The sequence below is a fragment of the Typopeltis vanoorti genome, chromosome 23 (assembly GCF_054136105.1).
Source record: "Typopeltis vanoorti isolate ZY-2024b chromosome 23, IOZ_Tvanoo_1.0, whole genome shotgun sequence".
Taxonomy (NCBI): domain Eukaryota; kingdom Metazoa; phylum Arthropoda; class Arachnida; order Uropygi; family Thelyphonidae; genus Typopeltis; species Typopeltis vanoorti.
This window is the reverse complement of record NC_143571.1, coordinates 76589016-76613837: the sequence shown is the minus strand read 5'-3', so window position 1 is coordinate 76613837 and position 24822 is coordinate 76589016. Positions and strand designations below refer to the sequence as shown.

The 24822-nt window shown below is 34.4% G+C and overlaps 2 protein-coding genes across 11 annotated transcripts in view; one reads left to right on the top strand and one right to left on the bottom strand.

Moving 5' to 3' along the window:
* The window catches only part of LOC150094008 (RWD domain-containing protein 2A), a 217076-nt gene that overhangs the window by 18372 nt on the left and 173882 nt on the right, over positions 1–24822 (top strand). Inside the window, exon 2 of one of the 6 annotated variants that reach the window (XM_090412849.1) lies at positions 2817–2992. The exons of the other annotated variants lie outside the window; for them this stretch is intronic. The gene's annotated coding sequence lies outside the window, so the exon portion shown is untranslated. The remainder of the gene's footprint in view (positions 1–2816; positions 2993–24822) is intronic. 6 annotated transcript variants of the gene reach the window in all.
* Positions 1–24822, bottom strand: part of LOC150094009 (BTB/POZ domain-containing protein 3-like) — a 175747-nt gene that overhangs the window by 43399 nt on the left and 107526 nt on the right. Inside the window, exon 1 of one of the 5 annotated variants that reach the window (XM_090412840.1) lies at positions 1469–1799. The exons of the other annotated variants lie outside the window; for them this stretch is intronic. Within the exon in view, the coding sequence (XP_090268966.1) occupies positions 1469–1711 (243 nt within the window). The 5' untranslated portion in view covers positions 1712–1799. Of the gene's footprint in view, positions 1–1468; positions 1800–24822 lie in introns of those variants that run through there. 5 annotated transcript variants of the gene reach the window in all.

Below are 24822 nucleotides of genomic sequence, written 5' to 3'. Positions count from 1 at the left end.
GTTTTGTGTATTTTTTTATTTTTATTTTTCTCTGTCGCTTATGTTTTTTTTTTTTTTAAAGAAATTACTCAACGAAAATGCCATCTTGCGGAGAGAGATAAAGTATCAAACAGCATCTTTATCTTCTATGCTCATATTTGGTAATAATTAAAAGATCAACTAGATTTCTTAAACTTTTCATCATCATTATTTGAAAGATTTCAGTTGAATCATTTTATTGTATTTTGCTGACCGAGTGAAAATCTCTTCGAACAGCTAAGATTTCCATTTCTGTCTCGAACTATTTACAGGCATAAATTATACTATCAATAAAAGCAAATCACATACATTGAATATCATAAATAGATTCTCCGGCAATAATAAAACTGATAATAAAATAATAAAACAGATCTGTGTTATAGCGTTTACTTAGAAGGCGATTTTCAAATTGCCTTCTGAGTAAAAAGTCCTGTGATCAGCCTGATCAACACTTTCTCCAATCAAGTTTCCTTTAAACATTAAAATGAGTTGTAAAAATAAAATAAAGTTGTAAAAAAGGAAAAAAAGAAAATATCAAAACAGGTTGACAATAGTGGATTTCAATGCATTTTTATAACATAGTACAATAACTCTATTAATAGACCGTCTAATAATAATAAAAATTAAAATAATAACAGTTAATACTCGTTGTAATTATAATCAGCTCTTGAAGAGTATAAACTGATTAAACTACATGCTAAAATGTATAGTTTGATTATTTTTAAAAAAACTTCCTTAGACAAAGGGTGTTGCTTGTTTAAATTACTAGTCATGTGATTTAAACGGTAAGAAAAAATGTATGCCCTAACTACCTTTATTATCTAAAAATATATTTCTTTATTCAGACCAACTGAGTAACTGCAAAAAAATAGCTTTGTACGAATTAAAAATTGCTTTAATTCCTTTTCTGTTCGTTCGTAGAAAAAAAGTAGGGTTAATTACAGCCAGCACTAGACAGTACAGGAAATGAATTTAAGCATATTATCTTATTTATTCGCAAATATCAAAACAAAACTGTTTCTTGGGTTGGGTTTTATTCCCTTGTTCACGCACGTACCTGACTTAGGATACAATAAAATAGCTGAAATTTATGATTGCTTATCTCAACTAGCTTAGAGTATGACCCGCAGGTCTGTCTTAAGAAACCGATAGAAGGAAAGTAAAACAGAACGGAAAAGAACTGATAAAGAGGAAACAGTAATATCAAAAAAAGAGCGGGGAAAAGGAAAGGAGGATAAAAGTAAAATAAAAACTGAAAATTTGATGAATAAAATTGAGAAAAATAAATTACGAGTGGTATTGGATATGGTGAAAAGAAAGAGCAAGAGAGAGAGAGAAGGGGGGGGGGGAATAATAATGTTAGATAATCATTTTTAAAAGAACTATTGATGACAGAACTATTAAAGGAGAAAAACTCTTTAGCAAAAAAAAAAAAAAAATAGTTGCTCACTTGTCCAAATCTCCTGGCTTTAACCAGGTGCTGTCTCCTGCGTCTCCAGTTAAAAACATGCGAAGCATGGTGTCGGCGTTTAGATGGACCGCGACGAACGCGGCGTTGCCTCGTATCCACTCTCTGCACAACCATCACTACTCGTACACGAGATTGGATCGATCTGGGAGTCATTGGAGATGATTCAACTGCCCGCTCGTACACTCTGCGAAGACACGATACCTTTGTCCTCCAGCGTTTCATGTACACACGCAGTGGTGACAACCCCTCGTTAGTTTTGTGATGTGATGTAGAAACAGTCGTCCTCTGTCATCGTGGGTCTGGAGAATCCTGAGAAGAGAAGGAGAGATGGCTGTTCCCTGAACACCTTCCTTAAGCAGTGACATGTACCATCACTGCTACGTTCAAGAATGGCGCGTCAAGGAAGGGTTTGTAGTCTTCATTCGGCGCCAGTTCGAACCGACCACTCAAACTAGCCATTGATAACACGGAAGTGATGAAGCCACACACGCCATCTGTCACGCTTCACGAGACATGCTAGCTATCTCGCTATCCAATAGGGCAGTGGGCCAGTTGCTAGGCAACGATAGTCTCTTTTGTTAGAAAGTAACGGCTCTGGATGGTTGTTATGCAACTGAAAAAAGACAGTATGAACCAGATCAACCGCAGATGTTGCAGATCTTCACTTGAAACATATCGCTTTCTCTCAAGATTAAGAAACTCGATTAGAAAAACAAATATCAATGTAATTAAGCCTAATTTACGTAGAATATCAGTAACCAATAATTCCAAAACAAAAACCTTTCTTACATGCTTCATGAATCACGCACATTGATGTTTGGAGGATTTCACTTGTTCCATTCAAGTGTTTCGTTTTATCGTGTGTAAAACGGTTTACTTTTATAGTAAATGTTCGTGATTTTAAAAGACGAAAGGCGGACCAATCCGGTACTGTATATATAGGTCACACAACCTGATGAGAAAATGTTGATATCATATAATCTCCTTCACCCTGAATCACATCACAAATACCTTGACAAAATGCCTAAGCTTTCTTAAATAAATGATGACCGTGGACAGTGGGTCATTTAGAATAGAATACTCTACTAGAATTACAGTAGAATACTCTACTCTAGCGATGTAGAGTGACCTTTTGCGATGAGTTCTCGGACACCATGGAGGTGTCATATAATAATAATAATCAATAAATAATTGATTGATAAGTAATCACTAATATTCAATAAATAATAATAATAATAATCGATCTCGACACAGAAGACCATAGTGCGATATTTAGTTTTCTGTTAAAATTAGTACTAATTGATGCTCTTTTGTCTGATTTCAATAGCCTATAGAACTATCTTCCATTACGCACTCTATTTCGTGAAGTGTCATTACCGTATATATGACGATCAGATGGGTCGCAGCAAGGAGGGAATGCAATGAATTTGACCCCTCTCCCGCTATCGCTGCTAAAATTAGTGAACCATAATGATTGTGTACATTCATTAATCACTGCCATTGGTAAGAGTTCGTGATTGCATTGAATTTTTGTTATTACATAGGTCATAGCAGTTAATTTGAATAATTTAGATTTCTTTTAAAAATTCGTCTACAATAGAATACTAAATTCGATTGTAGATGTGTGTGTTTTTTTTATTGCAAAGGCTTACTTTCGCTGTTGCATGTGTAGTTTTATTTTATTTTTTTAATCTGACAGGATACAGCGGCGGGATTGAAGATTTCCTCATTTACATATAACTTCTTCCATTCTGATCAATCGTAAAAATAAATCCAAGACGCAAAGATTGGTCTTATTTTAACTATTGCTTACGCTAATCTTGTTGATAGTAGTGATCTGTTCATTGTTATCTCTCATCTGTTAATTGTAATATTAATTAGTATTTGAATGCTTTCGGCTATTTATAAGATGTTAAGAAATAGCCAAACTTTATGGTTCTATTTCAAAAGTCTACACGGAAATTATCTAACCAACAAGTTAGTGCGTGTTTGGTCAATTGAAGTGGGCGGCTTTGAGAAGTGTGTTAGCTGAACGTAAAACTAGAGATAGCCTAATCACTGGTGTTTGTGATAAGGGAACTGTAACGGCCGTTACTGATGACTAATGCGTATCGCTTGTTCACCTTGACATCTTCTGCTGTCATGTTTCTCCTTATATTACTTTCAAATTTGGCGCGCAAATCGTTTCTTGAGTGTGACAGGAAGGCGTTTCATAACTTTAAAAAACTCTTGCTTCTTATTTCCTTTATATATTAAATATTGGAAGTAGGTTGCTATCTGTCCTATAAAAAATGTCCCATTTTACAAGTTATTTTTATTTATAATTGAAATGTAGTGTTTTATTTTCACTTAAGTTTTCTAGCGCACGGGAAATTATTGCACACTGATCACTGATGTTTAATTTAAACTTAACCACGCTACCGGCCAGGACGTATATATACCTCCGTATTTCCATGGATGCGAAGTGCATATTGAAATCGTAATACCATTGATATTACATTGAAATTTATTATGGATACGAAGCTTTTGAGGGTGCGTATTTGATCTTTAATGGCCGGTACTTACACTTTGTTCGGAGTTTAATTTTGCACAATACCTTTGCGATTATAGTTAAATAAAATCAGTTTAACATAATTATAGCCACTTTAATTGCTTTTAAATCCTACGTATTTTTTATGTTAAAATAGTATTTGTTTACAACTAATGTATGTTCTTTTTGATTACTGGAGATATGTGTCTTTCTTATAGCTACTCATTTATTATGCATGCAAATATCACGTGTTTGTTGCTATGCAACAACTACAAAAAAAGCAGTCTAAGTAAATGTTGAATGTTCGTTTGCATGTATTTGATATTTTCGTTTGGCATGTATTATTTTGACCTCAAAACAAGTTTATTAAACTAATCTTTAATGACTTGTTGCAATAGGGGCGAATTCTCCATGCTTCCTGTGCAAGCTCATTAATTGAGAAAACCAGCCTTTACAAGTGTGCATATTGCTTGGGAAAATTAAGTTACAACCAACTTTTTATGACGATGTTATTGACCAGTTCATAAAGAAGAACCATAGGGTAGAATTTGTTCAAGTAGCTAAATTGAAAAAGATAGAATATCATTTGTAAAATAAATGTTGTATTTGTATGGTTAAATGTACATAAATTTCTAAATATATAGTTTTAAATGGTCAGTAATTCATTATTCCGCTAATCAGACTTCAGTCACACTCCCTGAATGATAACAAGAGCAAGCGTGAATTTCAAGACCAGCATTCGCCCCTGTGTTGCAACAATTTCAAAATTCATAACTATCGCCAAGTTGTATCGGGTCTATTAACAGATATTTTTAGTTATCAAAGTCATATAAGACAGGTAAAGAATCCAATGGACGCACAAGCTTACTCTGTTTTGTCTCAGGTATACTCATTAATATATCCCCTCTGTCCAAAATGATACCGAACTTTTGATAGAAAATAAAACACAGGCCAACTATAATTATTCAAGTCATTTATTTCAATCAATCTACTCTCCCTCAGCTTCGATACATCGTTTGGCACGGTCAATTAATTCATTAAATGAGTTTTTTATATCGGTTTTTGGTATACTGTTGAGGGTCGTGGTTACTGCCGCTTGAACGTTTTCAATGGCGTCGTATCGCTTTCCTTTCATCGGCAAATGAAGTCGGGGGAAGAGAAAGACGTCACAGGGTGCTAAATCAGGTGAATACAGCGAGTGATCCAACACACAAACTTGGTTTTTGCTCATAAACCGTCTCAAAATGTTCGAATGATGAGATGGTGCATTATCGTGCAAAAGTGACCAGTTGCCTGCATCACGATATTCATGCCGTACGCGACGAATTCTCGATATCAATCGCTTCAAAACTTCGAGATAAAACTCACCACTGACCATTTGTCCAGGCGGAACAAATTCTTTGTGGATCGTAGAAATAAACCAGCATTGACTTTTGACTTCTCCAAGCGACTTTTTTTTTCAGATGCCCCTCTTCTGGTGGTCTCCACTCAGCACTCCGGCGCTTTGTTTCGAGCTCATACTCAAAACACCACGTTTCGTCACCAGTAATGATCGTTTCAAGAAGTTTGAGTCCTTACGAGCGGTTTTAATGAGGTCCTTGCAGTGTTCAATTCGATACTTTTTTGGTCGTCGGTCAACTTGTGGGGAACAAATCGCGAATTCAATTTACGAAGGCCCAAACTCTCGGTCAAAATGTTGTGCACAGTTGATTTTGGAATTCCCAATCCATCTTCAATCAATCTCATGGATTGATTTGAAGAATATATAAATTCAACTTAATCCTGCGGAGATCGCGACTGATCTGACAGATTCAAACAAAATGTTTAATATAAATATTCTTACACATATCAGTGTATAGCTTGGAGGTCATGAGTAGCTGCTCATGCATATATTACAGTATCTGAGAGATACCGCGACCTCCAATATCGGTATAGTATTGGTTTAGTAGTTTTTTGAATTGAAAACGGCTGGAAAAATATATCGATTGGATAATCCACCAGATGTTGAAGAGATTCAGCGATTTTGTTACTCGAGTCCGATATCTCATATCAATATATCACGCACTTTTTGGATGTTAACTTTGCTCAGTCCAGTTTTTGGACGGCCCGGCTTTTCCGTCCTCAAACTTCTCACGAAAACTTTGAAATCGCTTAAACCACCCGTAAACTTGAGTACGGAATAAGCATTCATCACCGTATGATTTTTAAAGCATTTGATGCGTTTCGGTAAAACTTTTACCAAGTTTAACACAAAAGTCAATCGCAGCTCTCTGTTTGAAACTCATTTTCCGACCGTTCGTCAAAACACAATGTCACTCTTGCCATTATAACTCGGCTTCTAATGAAACAAATGTCATAAACAGTTGACACTAATGACGGTTGCTGCTTTCGACAACAAAAAGATACAACAGGTGGCATCACTAGTTTCTTCTATTTTCGAAAAGTTCGATTTCTTTTTGGACAGAGGGTGTAGTTATAAAACAAAAATTACATAAATAGTGTGGATTTGTGAGGATAAAATGAACTACATAGTTTTACTTTAACACTCTTGGCTTTATGAAGTTGTGAGTTGATATTTTAAACACATTTTCTCTCTGTTGCTGACATGATTTTGGAATCAACTGTAAGGTAATTTTTTTAAAAAAAATATTATTTGTTCAGAGAATAAAGAACATTTTTAATCACAATGTTGTTGTTTTTTTTGGTTTAATTAATGGTTAGTGAAGAAAAGCAAGGCCAATACTGATTACAGCTGGCAACAAAACTTTGGCCACCCATATGTTTATACGCGTCGAGATAGCATTTGAACGAAAACTCTCTCTCTCTCTCTCTCTCTCTCTCTTTGTGTGTGTGTGTGTGTGTGTGTGTGTGTGTGTGTGTGTGTGTGTGTGTGTGTGTGTGTGTGTGTGTGTGTGTGTGTGTGTGTGTGTGTGTGTGTGTGTGTGTGTGTGTGTGTGTGTGACTAATTGCGTTGGAATACGTTTGCCAGTCAATTGTGAGTGCTTCGTCTGTCAATGAGTTCAAGAAGTCGATGAGTTTAACTTGTCACAGTTCATTATCGAACGAGCTGGGGCCCTAATTTACACGGCAGAATCCTACTATAAACATGAATAATGTTTATAGTAGGATTCTGCCGTGTAAATTAGGTTTACATTCGACTTTATTAGGGGAATAATAAAAAAGAGCGAAATAGAAAGTGTTTTTTTTTTTTTTTTTTTCTAGGACTTAAATTCTCTAAGCCTTATATAACAGAAATCCAATTTAAGAAAAAAAAAATACACATTTTCTTAATAACTAGAAATTAAACTTAATCCTGCGGAGATCGCGGCTGATCTGACATATATAAAACAAATTGTTTAATATGAGTATTCTTACACATATCCAGTGTATAGCTTGGCGGTCATGAGTAGCTGCGCATGCATATATTACGAGTGATATTCCACACTGTTTATGCGGTCAGTTTTGGTTTAACACGTGTTATGTAAAGGTTTGTGATATTTGTGATATCATAGTAAATTGTATCTGAGAGATACCGCGACCTCCGAGTCAAGTTAAGTATTGGTTTAGTTGTTGTGTTTTCTTTGTTTCTTCGTTCAGTAATTTCTAGATTGTAACTGAAAATAAATAAACCATAATGTATTATATTTGCAATGTTTTTTTTTTTAAGTTTTATTGCATTTTAGCACATACTAGTAATGAATGTATGAATGTACGCGACCTACGCTGCAATTTTTTCGACCGCGACCTCCGCAGGGTTAAATACAGAAAATACAACAAACACATTTTTTCCCAGTTTCCCCCTTCAGTCACTGTGCTCCTAAATTGCAAACGACTATGTTAATAGTTCGCTTTATAAATTAGTCTTTAAGGCTTTTAATTTACTCTCTCTCTCTCTCTCTCTCTCTCTCTCTCTCTCTCTCTCTCTCTCTCTCTCTCTCTATTTTTATAAAGCAAGAATAGAAACATTTAAACAACACTAACCAGATAGCTTTCAAAAGGACGTACAATTGTCTGTAGGGTTGTGAATTATTACAGTATCAGGTACTATTTGAATATTTGTTAATTTAAGCTGTCGTTGACTTTGCCACATCGAAGGCAGGTTCAGAAGAAATTCCGTGCTTTTAATTTCATTAATCGCTAAATGAAAATAGTCGACGTATCACAATCGATCATGAATCCTTATATTTAGGTAATATCTCGATATAAAAATACTTAAGCTGGAGAATCGGGTTAAGAAAACTGATTAAAGGCAGTCCCAGAGTATTTGATTTTGCATTCACAACAAATAGCTGTTATGTCAAGTTAAATATTGGCTGAGTTTAGTAAATAAGATAAACAGCTATCCTAAACTGAACGACTGTTTATTTTATTTCTAATACTCCTGACGATATCACGTTTTTAGATGAATATTTCTTTCAGTGAGATTTCGCTAGCGTTCTAAAAAAAAAAAAGGTTTTAATGATAATGAATTGTTCATACTAACGCGAAACGTGTCTGCGATCTTATAAACATGTCAAGTTTGTATATAGTTGATGTGATGAAGCTGTTCATAAAAAAAACAAGGGTACTGACGTTTATTATTTAGAGAGTGGTATACTGCAGACTTCCATCCAGCGTGATGACGGCGACAATATGACCCTGAGTTCATTATAAAAAATAAAAAGAAAACGGTGAAGACTTGAATAGACTATTCGTTTTATGTATCTTTTTTTAAAGAAATAGTGATTTATTTTATTTTTTTAAATATATATATATTTTTAAAGGGATAGTGATTTTCAAAAAAAAGAAAAAAGAAAAAAAAAAAGAAAATTGTTTATTTTTTATTTTTCGAATTTTCACTTTCACGTATTTCACATAATTCAAACGGTCTCGTACTCTGGTATCGTTAAGTCCAAGATAACGTGTAGACTTTGCTCATTTTTATGTCAACCTTACGCACTTGACTATATAAAAACAAAAACTACTTTACTAAATAAACCATACTTTCTTTGTTTATCTGCAACCGTTACGCATATTGGATTTGCACACGTCAAAAGTGTCTACATCCTATTCACATTTTCATCTGACTGTATCTTCAAAATATTACGTGAAACGATTCATTGAAATATTTGTTTTCTTTGGCAGCATTCTTTGCGTATTTTTATTATCTTTGTTATCTGAAGACAGTAATTCTGATTTATGAACACCCTGTGTGTGTTCCTTACCTCACGCAGTTCCATTTAAGGCAGAATTTTGTATGAAAACATCGAATTTTCAGAGAATACTTCTCCGTAAATCTATTTCCTAGAACGATGGAGAAATTGAAATGGAAGATAATCAAGATTACTAAATATTGTGTTAGAGATAGACAAAAACAAATGACGTCTGCCTGTTTTTATTTGTAGTCTAAAGAGAAAATATTTTACAGTGTTTTATGATAGTTCACACTCTGAAATTCACAGCATTCTAAAAGTCGTAAATTCTTATGCGATGGTATTTACTGTTGGAATGTGATATAAGAAACTGACTCCATTTCTGAGTAAGGAATTGGAATTTCAAGGATGCATGAAACGTTTAGACTTTTATTGTAAAAATACTTTCTGCATATTTAAATGGTGGAGTTAAGCCTAATGATTAAGGGAAAGGAAGTTCAGCAAGTAATCTATTATTAACATGTTATAAATGGAATACATTGAGACGTTCTTTACCAAACTTTAATTACTAGCGCTTTTATTTAACGTTTTGAATCACATGGATAAAATATATTGGACAACAATCTCCTGATAAGTTGCTTGCTGTGAATGAAACAGTATTGTAAACTAAACAGCGATTTCCTTGTGTTAATTGCTGATCTCACAAATAGCGATATTCACTGGAAAAACCTCCTAAAAGAAGTACAGCAGTTCTAAAGCCAGCACACAAGTAAAATTAGAAGTCAATTTACCAATAGCTGCTAATGACTCCTTTAATGTTATAAAAGTCACGCAGAAGCTATGAATAATATTATATATTATATTATCATTAATGTCGGAGCCGTCGTTAAGTGACACTTCCATGGATTCCAAGCACTCAATGCCGGAGGAAACTCCACTCTGCCTATGTGTATACAACCACCGTCTACATTACTATTTTAAATCTCCATCTGCACACAGCGAGCGTCACTATCGTCACAATCTCTCAACTACACACCCCATCATCTACCGCCACTAATGATTTTTTTTGTCTTTAATTTGCGTGTGTACTAGGGCCGATTTGTCTGCATACAGGATGGAAAATTCGAGTTTTCGGAAGAAAAAACCCTGTTACTTTCGTATGAGATTGGTTAACTCACCTTCAGTTTAAAAAAGCTCGTATAAATATTCCTCTCGTCATGACGAGAATCGAACTCATGTTTTTTTTTTCAATTAAAGAGCGCAGTGTCAGTCGTTCTTCCAAGCCCACGATCTGCCCAGATTTTACATGGTGAATTCTCTAGATCAATGGAATAATAAATCACTGAACTAGTAAACTAGTAAATATGCACTCACTCATAAAATTAATATAACTACATAAATATAGACACCAACAAATGCCTTTTATACACGCCCATTACATATAAGCTTACATTTGTGTAAGCTTATTAAATTAGTAGGTTAAATTAAATTAAATTAAATTAAATTAGTAGGTTAAATTATCTAATTATATATTTGCGCGGTTGGCCTGGTTAACTGAGTGGTCAGTGTATGCACTCTCTAGCCAAAAGGCTGCGGGTTCATTCTCTTGGGTTTGGATGTTTGCGATGTTCTTCATTTCATTCATACATACATCATATGCACTCTCCCAAGATGGACTGAGTTATCATGGGAAAAGTAGACCCAACCCTGTCTTCCTCAGTAATGACAGTCATACTCATTTTAGTACCAAAAGTCAATGAAATGAATTCATTCATATGGTACTGTTTTTTTTTTTTTGCACAACCCGTATAATACGGACACAGACATAGTGTACTTATATGGTTTCTCTTTTAACTAAAGAACGCATTCAAATTAATATTTTTCACTAGTAAATGGCTTTTCTGATAGTCGTTTATATAAAATCACCAGCCGTTTTCGCATTAAGTCATATCTCCTATGTTAATTTACTGAAGTATTTCATCTCAAGAACTTTCCTACAGAAAACGGCGGTTCTAATCTAGTCTTATTTTTTGCTCCATCGGTATAAATTCAAGATTTTGCAATTTTCTTAAGTCTTCACCTCCTGGAGCAACCTTATTTTATAAAACTATACTCAGAAACTATATTTAGTAAGGACGGTTGCCTCTAATAATTTTCCAATAGGTCATTAAGAACCCTCAGGGTAAGTTACGTGTACATTATCGTGAGGAGTGCAGTTCATTGATGAGGACTCCCATTGGTGGATGAATGAATTCATCTTTGTCCTTTTTGACTGTTTTTCCCATCCCTCCTCTTCACTTGAACCAATATTTCTATCCGATAGCAATTAAAGTCTCATTACGTTACAGCATAAGTTTTGCCCTTAGTACGAATCTGATTATTATGTGTTATGTACTTTGGCAGGCTAATTACAAATTTGTTATTTTTATCTGGCGTTTTTTCATAAAGCTATAATATTGCGCCCAGATTATTAATATTATATTAATAATATTATTATCAGATTATAAAAATCATTGTCATTTATATAAAAAGATTAGCTTACTGGGTAAAATTTTGTTCCAACACAGAAGAAGGTTTCTCATGAGTCTCTAGTAGATCTAAAAAATGTGAAGTGGAGAATACTTATTCATTGTCCTATCATAGCACTAATCAGGGATGTAGATTTTTTTGATCTCCTCCATTGTTATTTAATCTAATAACCCTTTTCTGAACACTTTTTTTTAAAGCTTAATTTGTTTTTGAAATCTCATTCCTTTTGGTTTATGATTTAATATTTGTTTTAGGAGATATCGAATCTTTGTCAGTATGTTTACGTGTTGTATCTAGTTCTTTTGTTTATTTTATTTTAATGTAATTTACTTTTCTTTTAACATATTCTCATTTCTTTTAGGATTGAATAATGCATATTTCGCAGTTCTCTTAAACTTCATTTTTAATTATTTAATTTTAATTATTTATCTTGTTTTAATATTCTACACATATTTCTGTTACATGTAATACCGTTAGTACTATTGTACATTTTCAAACAGGTTTCCTTTTTGTACTAAATTAGAATTAAGATTTTTTATTTATTAAACCTGTAACTTATAAATATTCAGAAGGATATGGTATTTAGGATCCTAAGTAATACATTCTGTTCTTTTATTATTAATTATTATTTACTTCTGAGTAGGATTTATCCAGGGAATTCTATTGTTTTTTAAAATATTGGTCTCTGCATGAATTTTTTCCGTTTGATATTATCATGTGATCACCTGTAAACAATAAAATATTTAATTTCTTATTACGTGTGATTATATAAATCGATTATTAAGAGTATGCCATCATATTCATCTTCATTCATTAGAACATTTATTTATTTGAGGAATAAATTTCCTACAATAAAACAAGGCATTTTTATTGGCTTACAAATACGGACAATTATGGATACCAATTGAAATATATAAATAAATTATATTGAAAATAATTTGAAATAAATATATAAATATATATATAAATGCAAACTTCCTTGATAACGTCGAATCTCACCAATTAATTTAATTCTGTGAAGGAGATGTTAAGGTGCCATAAATCCATGAGTTTTAATATGGATTTTATTTGGAATTTTTAGCGACCAACATTGGGATTAATTTATCTCGAAAAGTGGCTTCAACATAAATGCAAGTCCAGATGATGAGTATTGCAAGTTTCTTATCATGAAAACAAGAACCTTCAGATCTTCTTACAATCTAAAGCATCCGCAAAATGTTAACTTATCTAATTTTGTAATAATGATCATGATCAGTGGGGATTCACAAATTGGAATTCAGCTCACTACTGTTTATAAAAATCTCAGCGTTGCTTAATTTAAGTAAATTAAATTTTAATTTCATTCATTTGAATTCGCGTTTTAATTTCATTTCTCATGTGTTTCGAAACGTTATATATTTTCTCTCCCTACCACAAATAATGCCAATTCATTTTTGTGTCTTCACTTTCTGAAGTTTCACTCTTACCTCTATTAGTCTCGTTTTTTACTTTCATTTTTCCATCTTATTTCAGTTCTTTAGGTTCTGTTTTTTGCTTGATAAAACTGAACCTACAATTGCCCTTCTCATAATTTCAGTTTCGTTAACGATGCCTGTGTATAGGCATCATTAACGCTAACTGTTGGAAAGGTCTAGGATTTGAGAGGTCATTGACCGGAGGAGGAACTCTTCTACTTTTTTTCTCCCATGTATTTAATTCTTTTAGACGGTCTTGGCTGGAGGAAATAGGATTTTCCTTGCGGCAATTTCTGTTTTTTTTTTTTCACCCCACAAAAGAGATAAACCCTCCTCAGAACAAAAGCCATTTACACACACAATGTGCAAGCTACACATGACCCAAATTACTTACGTCAGCCCATAGTAGAATCCCCTTGTCCCTATTTTTATGCAGTATATTTATATTTAATGCGATGATGATGTTTGATGCTTCTGTCTCAACTTTTAATGTTTATACCCGAAACAAAGGTCTGTCCTAACGTTACAGGTTTGTATTCATGTTCGTTACCCAGACCGCAATATTTATTTTTCATCACTATCTTCAAAGCATTTCGTCCATCTGCTTTGATCCCACCCACCGCTATTTAAGCCTGACGCAGTGCACCATCACCTGCGCTGTCTGTGTTACACTGGGTTTCAAGTCATACTAGATTTGACAGCTATACCCAAGCAGGTGATATCATTACCAAACCGGAAACGCCTGTAGGCTTAGCTTCTTCTTTTTCTTTTCTTTATTATTATTATTATTTTTTTTTTTTTGCAATTCGCAAAATGGTCATGTAGGATCTGACAACAACAAAAAAACGCAGAAATTAAGTTAACCTTCTCTTTTGTTACCGCTTTATCGTTTACTGGTCACGTGGTGTGGCAAACTTAGTCACGCAGAGAGCATCTGCTCATGACTAGCATGTACAGTTAAAAGAGCTGACTGGTTTCGTTAATTTATGAGGATTACTTTTTTTTAAGCATTAAAATTAACCCAGATCACCTCTGAAACTGAATTGCTTGTCAAAATTATTGAATAAATGAACTAAAAATAGTTTATTTAATACGTCCTAATATTTCTAACATTAGAAATACGTAAATTGCTCGTATGACCCGATTTTCATGATTTAGCTATGAACTGTACTATTGTCTTTTTTTTTTTTTAACTGTACATTGATATCTATGGATTATTAACATTTATATTTATTATTGTTTTTGTCGCAGTGTTTAAGTTCATGTAAAGTTTTATTTATATATATATATATATTTTTTTTTATATATATAAATATAACTATATATAAATATAACTATATATATATATAAAGTTTCGGCTTGTAACAGCCTTCATAAGTCAGAAGAAACAAATAGATTCAAAGGCAATATTTCTATTCCTTACGTAAGTACAGTTTCACATAAATTAGCAAAAGTTCTAAGAAAATACAATATCAAAACCTTGTTCACTACACTTCCAAAGATCCGTTTCTTAATAAGCCACCCAAAACCTTGTCATCATCAACTCAAATACCCTGGTGTATATAAAATATTGTGTGATTGCGATATTCCTTATTTTGGGCAGACAGACAAATTGTCGAATTGCGTATGGAAGAACACATGAGAGACATTACTTACAAGAGACAGCGAGCAAGTGCATTATCAAGTCATATCCTTTTCTAGGCTAATCCTAATGATGAAAGCCAAAGTCTGCTGGGAAAAATCTACTAACATCTTCCGTTGCAATGATGAACTAGAGAGAAAAATCGTAGAATCTAGGGAAATCATCTTCAGTCCTGTTCATCTAAATAATAACTTGAGCTACACCCTCCCAGATAGTCATTCAGCTGTAATCAAGTACTGGCGTTCACGAGATGTTACTAGCATGCACTTTTCCAACAATACCACAAACGAAAGAACAGCTTTAAATACAACCACAACGTTTTAATGTTAATTATGTATAGAGACTCTCTATGATGTTCTTAGTTTATTTAAGCTTCAGTGTTTTAGTGTTTTTTTCTTTTTTCTTTCTTTTATAATGTCACCTGATGAAGGCTGTTACAAGCTAAAACTAGTAGTGTTTTAATATTAAAACCTTTTTACTTAAATCTCGGTTCTAGTCATTCAATATATATATATATATATATATATATATATAGTGATCCCTCAACTTACATCCGTTCGAGTTACGTCCTTTCGAAGATACGTCCGTGATCCCATAATGGAACGAATAAAATTTTCGACTATACTTTCGAACAAGACGCAAGCAGAGCGTAAAAAGGTCTTTATTTAGCAACAATACAGTGGCAACAGCGCATTCAGCGGCAACCTCCTTCGGCAGTCGGCACATGGCTTCAACAGTTTCTCTGTTGATTTTGTGTTTGAAAAATATGTTATTTGTGTAGTTATCGTTAAATATTTCGCGATATTTTGTGCAACATGACCCCTACACGCCCAATTAAAAAACCTAGTGAAGAAAAAGAGGCGAGCAATTGATCTTGAAACGAAGTTACAAGTTCAACGATGGTGGCGAAGCGACGACAAGGTCCTATCAGTGATTGCAAAAGCTACTTCCATCATGCATAGAGGGCCTTCAGAAACATTAGGAAGCATCTCTTCCAGTTCATTAGCGGAGATATAAGAAGGGATGAAAAAATTTTTTTTGCGGATGCCTTAATCAACTGTTAATGGAAAGCTATTGTGTGAAAGAAAATGGAGAATTTAAAATTTTATTAATTCTAGATAATGCTCCAGGTCATCCGTCTTATATCAGTGATCTACACCAAGTTCAAGGTCACGTTTTTCCCTCCAAACATTTCATTGATCCAACTGATGGATCAGGGAGTTCTTGCAGTGTTTAAGTCTTATTATCTACGGAGGACTTTTTCACAAACCATTTCTGCCACTGAAGGAAATGCCCAGACTCTCATGAAATTCTAGAAAGCATTCAATATTTATCATGCTATTAAAAATATTGCTGTAGTTTGAGACGAAGTGATTTCTCAATATATGAGTGGCATATGAAAAAGACATTAAAAAGATTTGTGAACGATTTTGGAATTTAAAAAAAAAATAAGACTTTTGTAAATTAAGTGACGAAATAGTGGGCCTAGCAAATAATCTGAATCTCGGAGTGAATGATGATGACATAGTTCAACTCATAGAAAGTCCCGCTGAAGTGTTGACCAACGAAGAATTGGTCGAACTGGAGGAGCAACGTATTGAAGAAGAGGAAGAACGAGAAAAGGAAGAGGAAAACGAGAAGAGGTAGTTAAACAATTCACAGTGAAGGGTCTTGCACAAATGTTCTTAAATTGGTTCTCAAAGCGATGTTCTCAAATTGGCTGAAGACATGGACCCCAATGTTGAACGCTGCTTATTAGTAGAAAGGAGAGCATGTTAATTCTCCTGTTTTAGGGTGGTAGTAACGCACAGTATAGTTGTATAATAAGCTTTAAAAATTAAAATGGCAGTATCTTATTACTGTTAAGTCCCTGACCCCTATAACTCTGAGAGAGAGAGAGAGAGAGAGAGAGAGAGAGAGAGAGTAATCACTATAGCACATAAGATTTGCTGTCGACGGATCTCCTGTCGTAAATCTCTTGTTCCATCACATCCCAAGGATGCTCAATGGTATGGAGATACGGTGACTGAACGGAGAGAGGGTTTCCAATCCATAAAGGGAGAGTTATTGTCAAGTTCTTTGTTGAGACGTGAACTTTGTCACATACTATACACTATTGTATTGTAATATATTTTGTCTGTAAATTGCGTGTGTTCTTTTGGCCGGTTCGCAACCCGAGTTTTCGGGAGAAAAAAATCATTCCTCCCTATGAATGAGACCGGCTCTAACTGACCTTCAGTTGAAAAGTCCTGATAAAGGTACTTTGCGTCCTAGATTATATTTGAACCCAGCTTTTTCCAGCCAAATTACATCATTTATACCGACTGAAGTACGAAACTTCCACAGATCGACACATCGTAATTGTAATTTTCTCTTCTCTAAATTAAACTTTAACCAGAAGTAGTTTGGAGTATTACACGACTGTCCAAATGAGAAACTGAGACACTTCCAGATCACTGGTGAATAGAATTCCAATTATGCGAATTAAAACTAACGCAAGTTAAAAAACCAAAAAAGTACCTTCGAATCCAGAAAAATGTAGTAGGTGATATTATAGCCTGGACACTATGTCACCTTGCTTATTTGCGGCCTGAAGGCATAAAAAAAGGAACCTCATATTTGGCCTTTAGAACAGGCATTCTGCCTTATTTAAATTATTATTTCATCCACAATACTGGTGTACTGGTGGTGTTAACATTTCATGGGTAGTTGAATGATCTTCTAGATTTGGGGTTCACATAAACTTGCATCATATAACTTCTTCTTCTTGATTTCTATTAAAAAAACAACAACTTATATGATGCAAGTCTGTCCGAATCACAAATCTGTTATGGTATAATTATTGTTCCCACATCTGAGTACCTAACCCCCCCCACACACACACACACCCCATACACACACCACCTTCCCGAGTGAGCAGCTCAGCTTTTTGACGAAGCCTCCGACTACCTGCTCTGTGTCTTTATTAATAAACAACAGACCACACCCACATACGAGTATCGACGATACCCTTTGCTGGACAGATCCGAATTCGAATCTCGTCTAGGACGCGAGGAACCTTTAGAAGGGCTTTTTAAGAAAGATGAATTAGTTGGTCTCATACGAAGATGCAGGTTTTTTTTTTTTTTTCTTTCGGTAACTTGGAATGCACCAGTTAACAGACTTGATATATTAGCCTCATTAGCCTTAGTTGTCTCGTCAGTCATTCTGAACAAAACAACCCAATCCAACCATACAGTTCTTCATTGAGATGAAAGTTTCTTTTCTCTCTCTCCCTCTCTCCCGCCCCTAACCTCTAATACCATCCATGTGCTTATGCGTGTTGGAAGGGGCTGCTCAGTTTAATGCAGATGTTTTCGAACTGTAGGGCGGTCCCTTAGGGGGATGCAAAACCCTTTCTAGGGAGGGGGACGAAGACGCAAAACAATAGTCAGTATTGTTGTTTATTTTCGAACACAACTCCTGCATGTACTCAATGTTTCCGTCACTTATTTTAATATAGAATTAGAAACACTTGCAACACTTGTCATTAATATTCTGAATTAGAAATTTAAAAGTTGTAATTTTTAAAATAAATATCCCTGCAGTTTTACTTCTAATTTGGTTTAAAGTATAATTGTGTGCTAATATAAAAAAACTGAAAGAGTATCTTCGTTTTACTAGAATAAAATACATGCTAAGAAAACTATAGATCAATATTGTGTTATGAAAAAGTGTAGGGGGCGAAAGAACTTTTTTTTTTACAAAAAAGGGGGGCGTCTCTTTACTGTATAAAGTTTAAAAATTACTAGTCTAATTGGAGTTCGATTATCCTGTTGTTATGGTATCTGGAATTGTAAATGGAGATTTTTTTCACACGTCATCAACACGTTTCGTTAATAATACATTTAATGTACCTAAAAGTATAATTTAGTAAATAAACTTGTTATGTACATAGTATAATTTTTTTAGTTTTATGCATTAAACGCCTTTTGATGTTTCAGAAATAAAAAAATAGCTTTTAGAGTTTACTACTTACTTGGTGATTGTTAAATGGTAGTTGTTTATTGTGTTATTTAAATCTTGTGTTAATTAAATGTTATGTATATACCGTATAGAAATAAAGAATAAATTAATTAAGGAGTGCTAATTCACAATAAAAAAAAACCTTAAGAATTTCTTATTCAACGTTGCTTCACGTCTTTCCCTTTGACACATCTCTTAGTAAAAACACTTCGTAAAGACGCGCACCACCGTCAAGTTTCGGCTCTTGACATCAACAACACAAGATTCAATGTTGCATCTAATTGGTGGCACCGCATTTATAGTTAACTGTAGCCTTTAGTTTAGCACGAATACAAACTAAAATAATAATAAAAAAATGACTTCCTTTGAATATTTAAATAGCTGCGTGAATGATCGCTATAATTTTGCATGACTGGTGTGCTTGGTTCATTTCGAAGCCAGTTCACACAAGTGAAGTTTGTACCGTGATAAGGGGCTTAATTGCTACCGCTACCTCTATTGTTGACGCGTATTCATTTTACGCTCTAACCCATTGCTTCTGGGGACGTTTGTGCCCGAAGGCTTTCGCCAACCTAATAGCATGAATTCCATGTCGCTTTTATAATCACGTGACCCATCCCCAATACCAACACCAACCTGCACGAAACATTAACAACAACGTAGCTTCCACTCAAGCCATTAATTTTCAGGCTGTTCTGGCAGTAATCTACTTGATGAATCAGATGTTTAGCACACACACTTATTGGAGCAAGGAGCTGTTTTCCGTTCACTGGTGCTGATTGACTGAAATTTAATCTATTGGATATCTCAAAACGCCCGATCAAAGAGAGGTCCTTTGCCTTTATGATAATTATTTGATGACGTCAACAGCTCATTTGCGTATTACTTAAAGCTTTTCTAGGTCAAACAATTCGTCATGTGAGCTCAGATAACAAATCTAGATGACCTTCATACAGACAGCGACATGCTGCGAGAGAAAGTTCGTCGTCACTAAAAAAAAAAATAAATAAATAAAAAAAGTCTTTCCCTGCGAAAGCTAGTTGTACTACTACTACTACCGTCCCTTGAGGGTGTTTGCAAAGAGGTAGGTACCTGACGTTTTGTAAGTGGCTTGATAACCGTTGCAAGTGACCTGGGGATATCCAACAGATGTTCTCTGTGTAGGGGGTTAGAAGAGAACTGGTTTAGAACGCGGCGTTTCCTGCCATAACGTGACTTCGTATGTACAGTGAAAAAAAAACGGCTCGAAATACAGGCTTGGAATCCACAAGCGTCTTTCTTCTGCTCCGCTCTGACTCAGTGGGAGTGATAGTAGAAGATGGAGAAGCCATTTTATTTTCTGTACTAATAGACAGAGGCTCCAGGAGCGAATGTAGGTAAATCATGAAAATAAAATGTGATGCATGCTGTGGGCTGTGCTTAGAGTAAAGGGGAAAAAAATCCTCTGAATTTGCAGAATTGTTTTTAATACTGTTAATTATGTCTTCATTATAAGTTCTTGTTGACACCAGCAATTAACTTTTAATCATTTTTATAGCTAAAACCTTAAGACATTCGTCGCTGGATAATTCTTTACTAACAGGAAAAAAAAAACATTCTCGACTTCATTCTTAATTGCGAGATTCTGGGGACACACTGCTTTAGTGTGATGATAATCCCTTATCGTCTTTTATATATATGTATATGCCGTTTTAATGCCTTCCGTAGGCGCTCAATGGTCAGGTCATAGACTTATCCGCCATGTTTTGCCGTCCTTAATTTAGAATTACTGATCGAGATGTAGGACAGCCTGTTACTGTCATTCCTAATTACATATTTCCCTTCATATTTAAGAAGGTATTAAAATCGTTAATTGTATACGTCTTGAAAGTACTTTTTAGAAGTTAATTTAACGGTTGACGTTTAATTAGAAATAATTACAATCGTTTGTGGCTGAATAGCTTCATGGTAACTTAACAACACTAGGTTGGTGGATAAAAAATAATAAAAGACCTTTAGATGTTCAAGTCTAGTGACTAACTACACTTTTTCTTGGCTTTTTTTTTTCATCCAATTTCAGAGTGATTCAATCTTTGGTTTAAGTTTTTTTTTTTTTATTATATATGTTTTTTTTATCACGGAATAAACTCCCATTTTTAACCTTGCAATCACGGTAAAACACGCGCACATACTGTTACTGTTATCTAACACACTGTGGAAATGCATTTGATCTCAACTATGAAGAGAGGTGGAGATCGGCTACCTAACAATTTCAAAATAGAAATTACACTGACAGAACCTGTACATTTAGGAAAAATAAAATGTTATTGAGGAGCACAAATGAGAGTGTACAAAACATATATTTGTACACTCTCATTGCTCCAGACTCACACTTAATGAAAAACCGTCAAATGAAAAATTTATCTAATGGTAATTCCCCAATTTTCTAGTTTTATTTGTTTTCTGTTGGATGGGATAGCTCTTTTAATTCCCTGGTTCGACCTTTAAAAAGTTTTCCAGTCCATATGCAAGACATTGACTAATAATTAACTGGTAATGGACATGAAATTAGCATTTTCGATTATTTAATAAACCTGCTTGGGTAGCTTACTTACTAGAGGCTGCCGCTCATTTACTACCGATTATGAGTCTAAATCTCTATCTTAAGGGCATCGATATTTATTACAACCTGCTTTGGATGAACTTGTAATCTTCATAAGGCTTGTCTTTAAAAAAACATTGGGATTTTAGGGGCTTTTCATTGCTTAGTTATGTGTTATAAATTTCTAATGCTAATTGGGAATATTGTCAGTAAAACTGTATTGATTACATTTGTCTGATATGCGACTTTTGTGGTTGTTTTTTTATTCAAAAATTCCAGCGGCAACTTAAGTATAATAACAGCAAATACATGGACGTCATATTGAACATATAAATCTATTGGAAAAATTTGGAGAAAAGAACAAAGCTAATAATAATAATGGCAAATACCTGTTGGATTTCTGCTCAGGACATGGACTGGTTATTACCAACACAATGTTCCAACATAAAAATGTGCACAAATTCACATCGAGAGAATAGGCAAGGAATAAGAAAAGTCTCATTGACTATGTTATTGTTGATAGTGATGTTTTCTCCCTGGTGCAGGACACCAGAGTGTACAGAGGATTTGAAATTGGGAGTGATCACTATTTAGGCTTGAACAGGATAAAATTGAATTTCATATTGAAAAGAATAACATGTAAGAAAGTTTTAAAGCGAATTAAAGTTGAACAGCTCTCAGATGTGAACGGTAAACTAAAATATACAAAGATTATTGAAGAAAAAATAAAGAATCTGAGAACAGGAACCAAACCTTGGAGATTCAGTGGCAAGCCTTGAAGAAAACCCTAATTGATTCAGCCAGAGAGGCATGTGGTGATGTTGTCTTCAAGGATCAAAAAATCAGAACTCCATGGTGGATACAGGAAGTTAAAGAGGCAGTAAAGGAAAAGAAGAAAGCATATCAAACGTTCCTGGCAAATAGGTCAGCTTGTGCTCTTAGAGAATACAGAGACAAATGTAATAAAGCTAAACATTGTGTAAAACTAGCTAAGCAAACATCATGGAAGGACTTCGGAAAGAACATAGAAAATAAATATCAAGAAGGTGGCAAGACATTCTGGAGGTAGTTGAAGAAGCTCAGAAATGGAGAAAAGAGTGCTGTAAAAAGAAATAGAGATGATAAAGATGACAGGAAAACAGGAAGAAAATATATCCTTGAAGTATGGAGTAATTACTTCGAAAAAATGCTAAATGAAACAAGCAGTGATGACAGCACAGTGGTAAAAAACACTGACTAGACATGCAGTCAGGAATACATATCCATACTTGAAGTAGAAAAAGCCTGAAATGTGGAAAGTGAAAATCTGTATACAACAGATTTTCACTTTCCACAAGAGTGGATGATATTCGACTAGAAATGCTCAACTATGGAGGTATAAAAGTGTTACGGTGGCTGCACTGCATAGTTCAGAAAGCCTGGACAGAGGGACGAATTCCAGATGATTGGAGTAGAGCTCTCATAGTACCCATATATAAAAAGGGAAATAAAACTGAATGTGAGAATTACAGAGGTATTTCTCTACTAAGTGTTCCTGGTAAGATCTATGCAACTATACTTCAGAAACGGTTGAGAAGGATTGTGGAATAGAAGCTTGGCGAAGAACAAGCTGGATTCAGGCCAAATAGAGGCTGTCAGGATCAGATTTTCACTTTACAACAGATAGTTGAGAAATATCGGAATATAACAAAGTTCTGTATTTATGTTTTGCAGATCTGGAAAAGGCATATGACAAGCTGCCAAGAAAGAAAGAAGCTATTCGAAACGTTACACTTATATGTGTTAATGGGACATTATATCAAGCAATACTTAGTCTTTATTTGAGTTGTAAGTCTGCAGTTAGAATTGAAGGAAGTACAGGAAGATGGTTTGATATTAAATCTGGTGTCAGACAAGGATGTGCATTATCCCCTCTGTTATTCATTATCTGTATGGATCATATTATGAAGGAAAGTGGTATTAAACATGATATCAAAATTGGAGATGTTAATGTCAACTCTTTGCTTTATGCGGATGATGTTATTCTTCTAAATAAATCAGCTACAAGTCTGCAAGATTCTCTGACTAAATTGAATAACTGTTGTAATAGATATGGTATGAAGGTGAGCATTAAAAAGACAAAGACAATGAAAATAGGCAGCAACACTGAAAATGTCAACTGCATTGTGAACGGAGAACCTGTGGAACAAGTAAAACATTTCAGCTACTTCGGTACGATTTTTAGTGAAGATGGCAAATTAAATATCGAAATAGACAACAGAATCAACAAAGCTGATATGGTCAACTGAATAAATTTACAATGAATAAGAGAGAAATTAGCCAAAACACTAAATTTGCTGCATACAAGATAGTATTCAAACCAATTTTAACTTATGGATTTGAGAGCTGTGTCAGAAGTAAAACACTTGGCCAAAGACTTGCGACTGCAGATATGAGAGTCTTGAGAAAGATTAGGGGCATGAACAGATGGCATCAATGGCAATATCATATTATTGAAAGAACTTGGCATTGTCAACATCCAGGAATGCATTAGCAGAGCTAATCTCGATGGTATGGTCACATAAACAGAATGGAAGAGGAAAGATTAGCAAAACAAGTGTTCTCTGCCAGGTTGGCAGGAAAAAGACCCAGAGGAAAACCGAGATATAGGTGGATTGTTACAGTAGAAAGTGCTTTAGAAGAAAGAAATATAAGATCTTTATATAAGAAATATAAAGAAATATAATATTGGAGTATTGGAGTCTTAACAGGTAACAGACTGATTTGGAGGAAAATTGTAGATAGGAAGTTAGTAATGATGTAATTTTTCATGTAGTACTATCATATCCTTTACACCCTTTGAGGGTATATATATCAGGAATTTCATGATGATGACGATGATGATACATGGACGTCCTTTGCAACAACATTTAACTTTTAATAAAATATATACATGCATTCCATTCTCTCCCCCACCCACACCCCACACACACAAAATATCTTCCGTCTTCCCTCAAGTTAGCGAAATATTTTTTATAACAGCTTGAGTTTGCGTTTGTGATATAAGTGACGTTAATATAATACAAATTGGCATTATTTGTCCAATTCAGAAATTTTAAAGGCCTCATGTAAGTTTTTATATTACAGTACATTAATAATTCATGCTGAAAGCAATCTAATCGCGATTAAAGCTTTATAAGGTGCTAGTCTTATGAAAGTCATCTTATCGGACTAGCTCCTTACAGTTTTTTTATGACAATTCCACCCACAAAAGAATATGGGAATTCTGCTCTAGAGACCAAACGTAGCACTTTTACAAGCCATTTTTTTGGAAAGTAAATAGAGTGATGGTTCCACATTGTGCAACAAACATCACCTATCATCTAAAGATATTCAAAAAATAATCTGTCACCTTTGGGATATTATCACTGCTCTAGAGACCAAATACAGAACTTTTTTGAAGCCACTTCAGGCCTCTAAT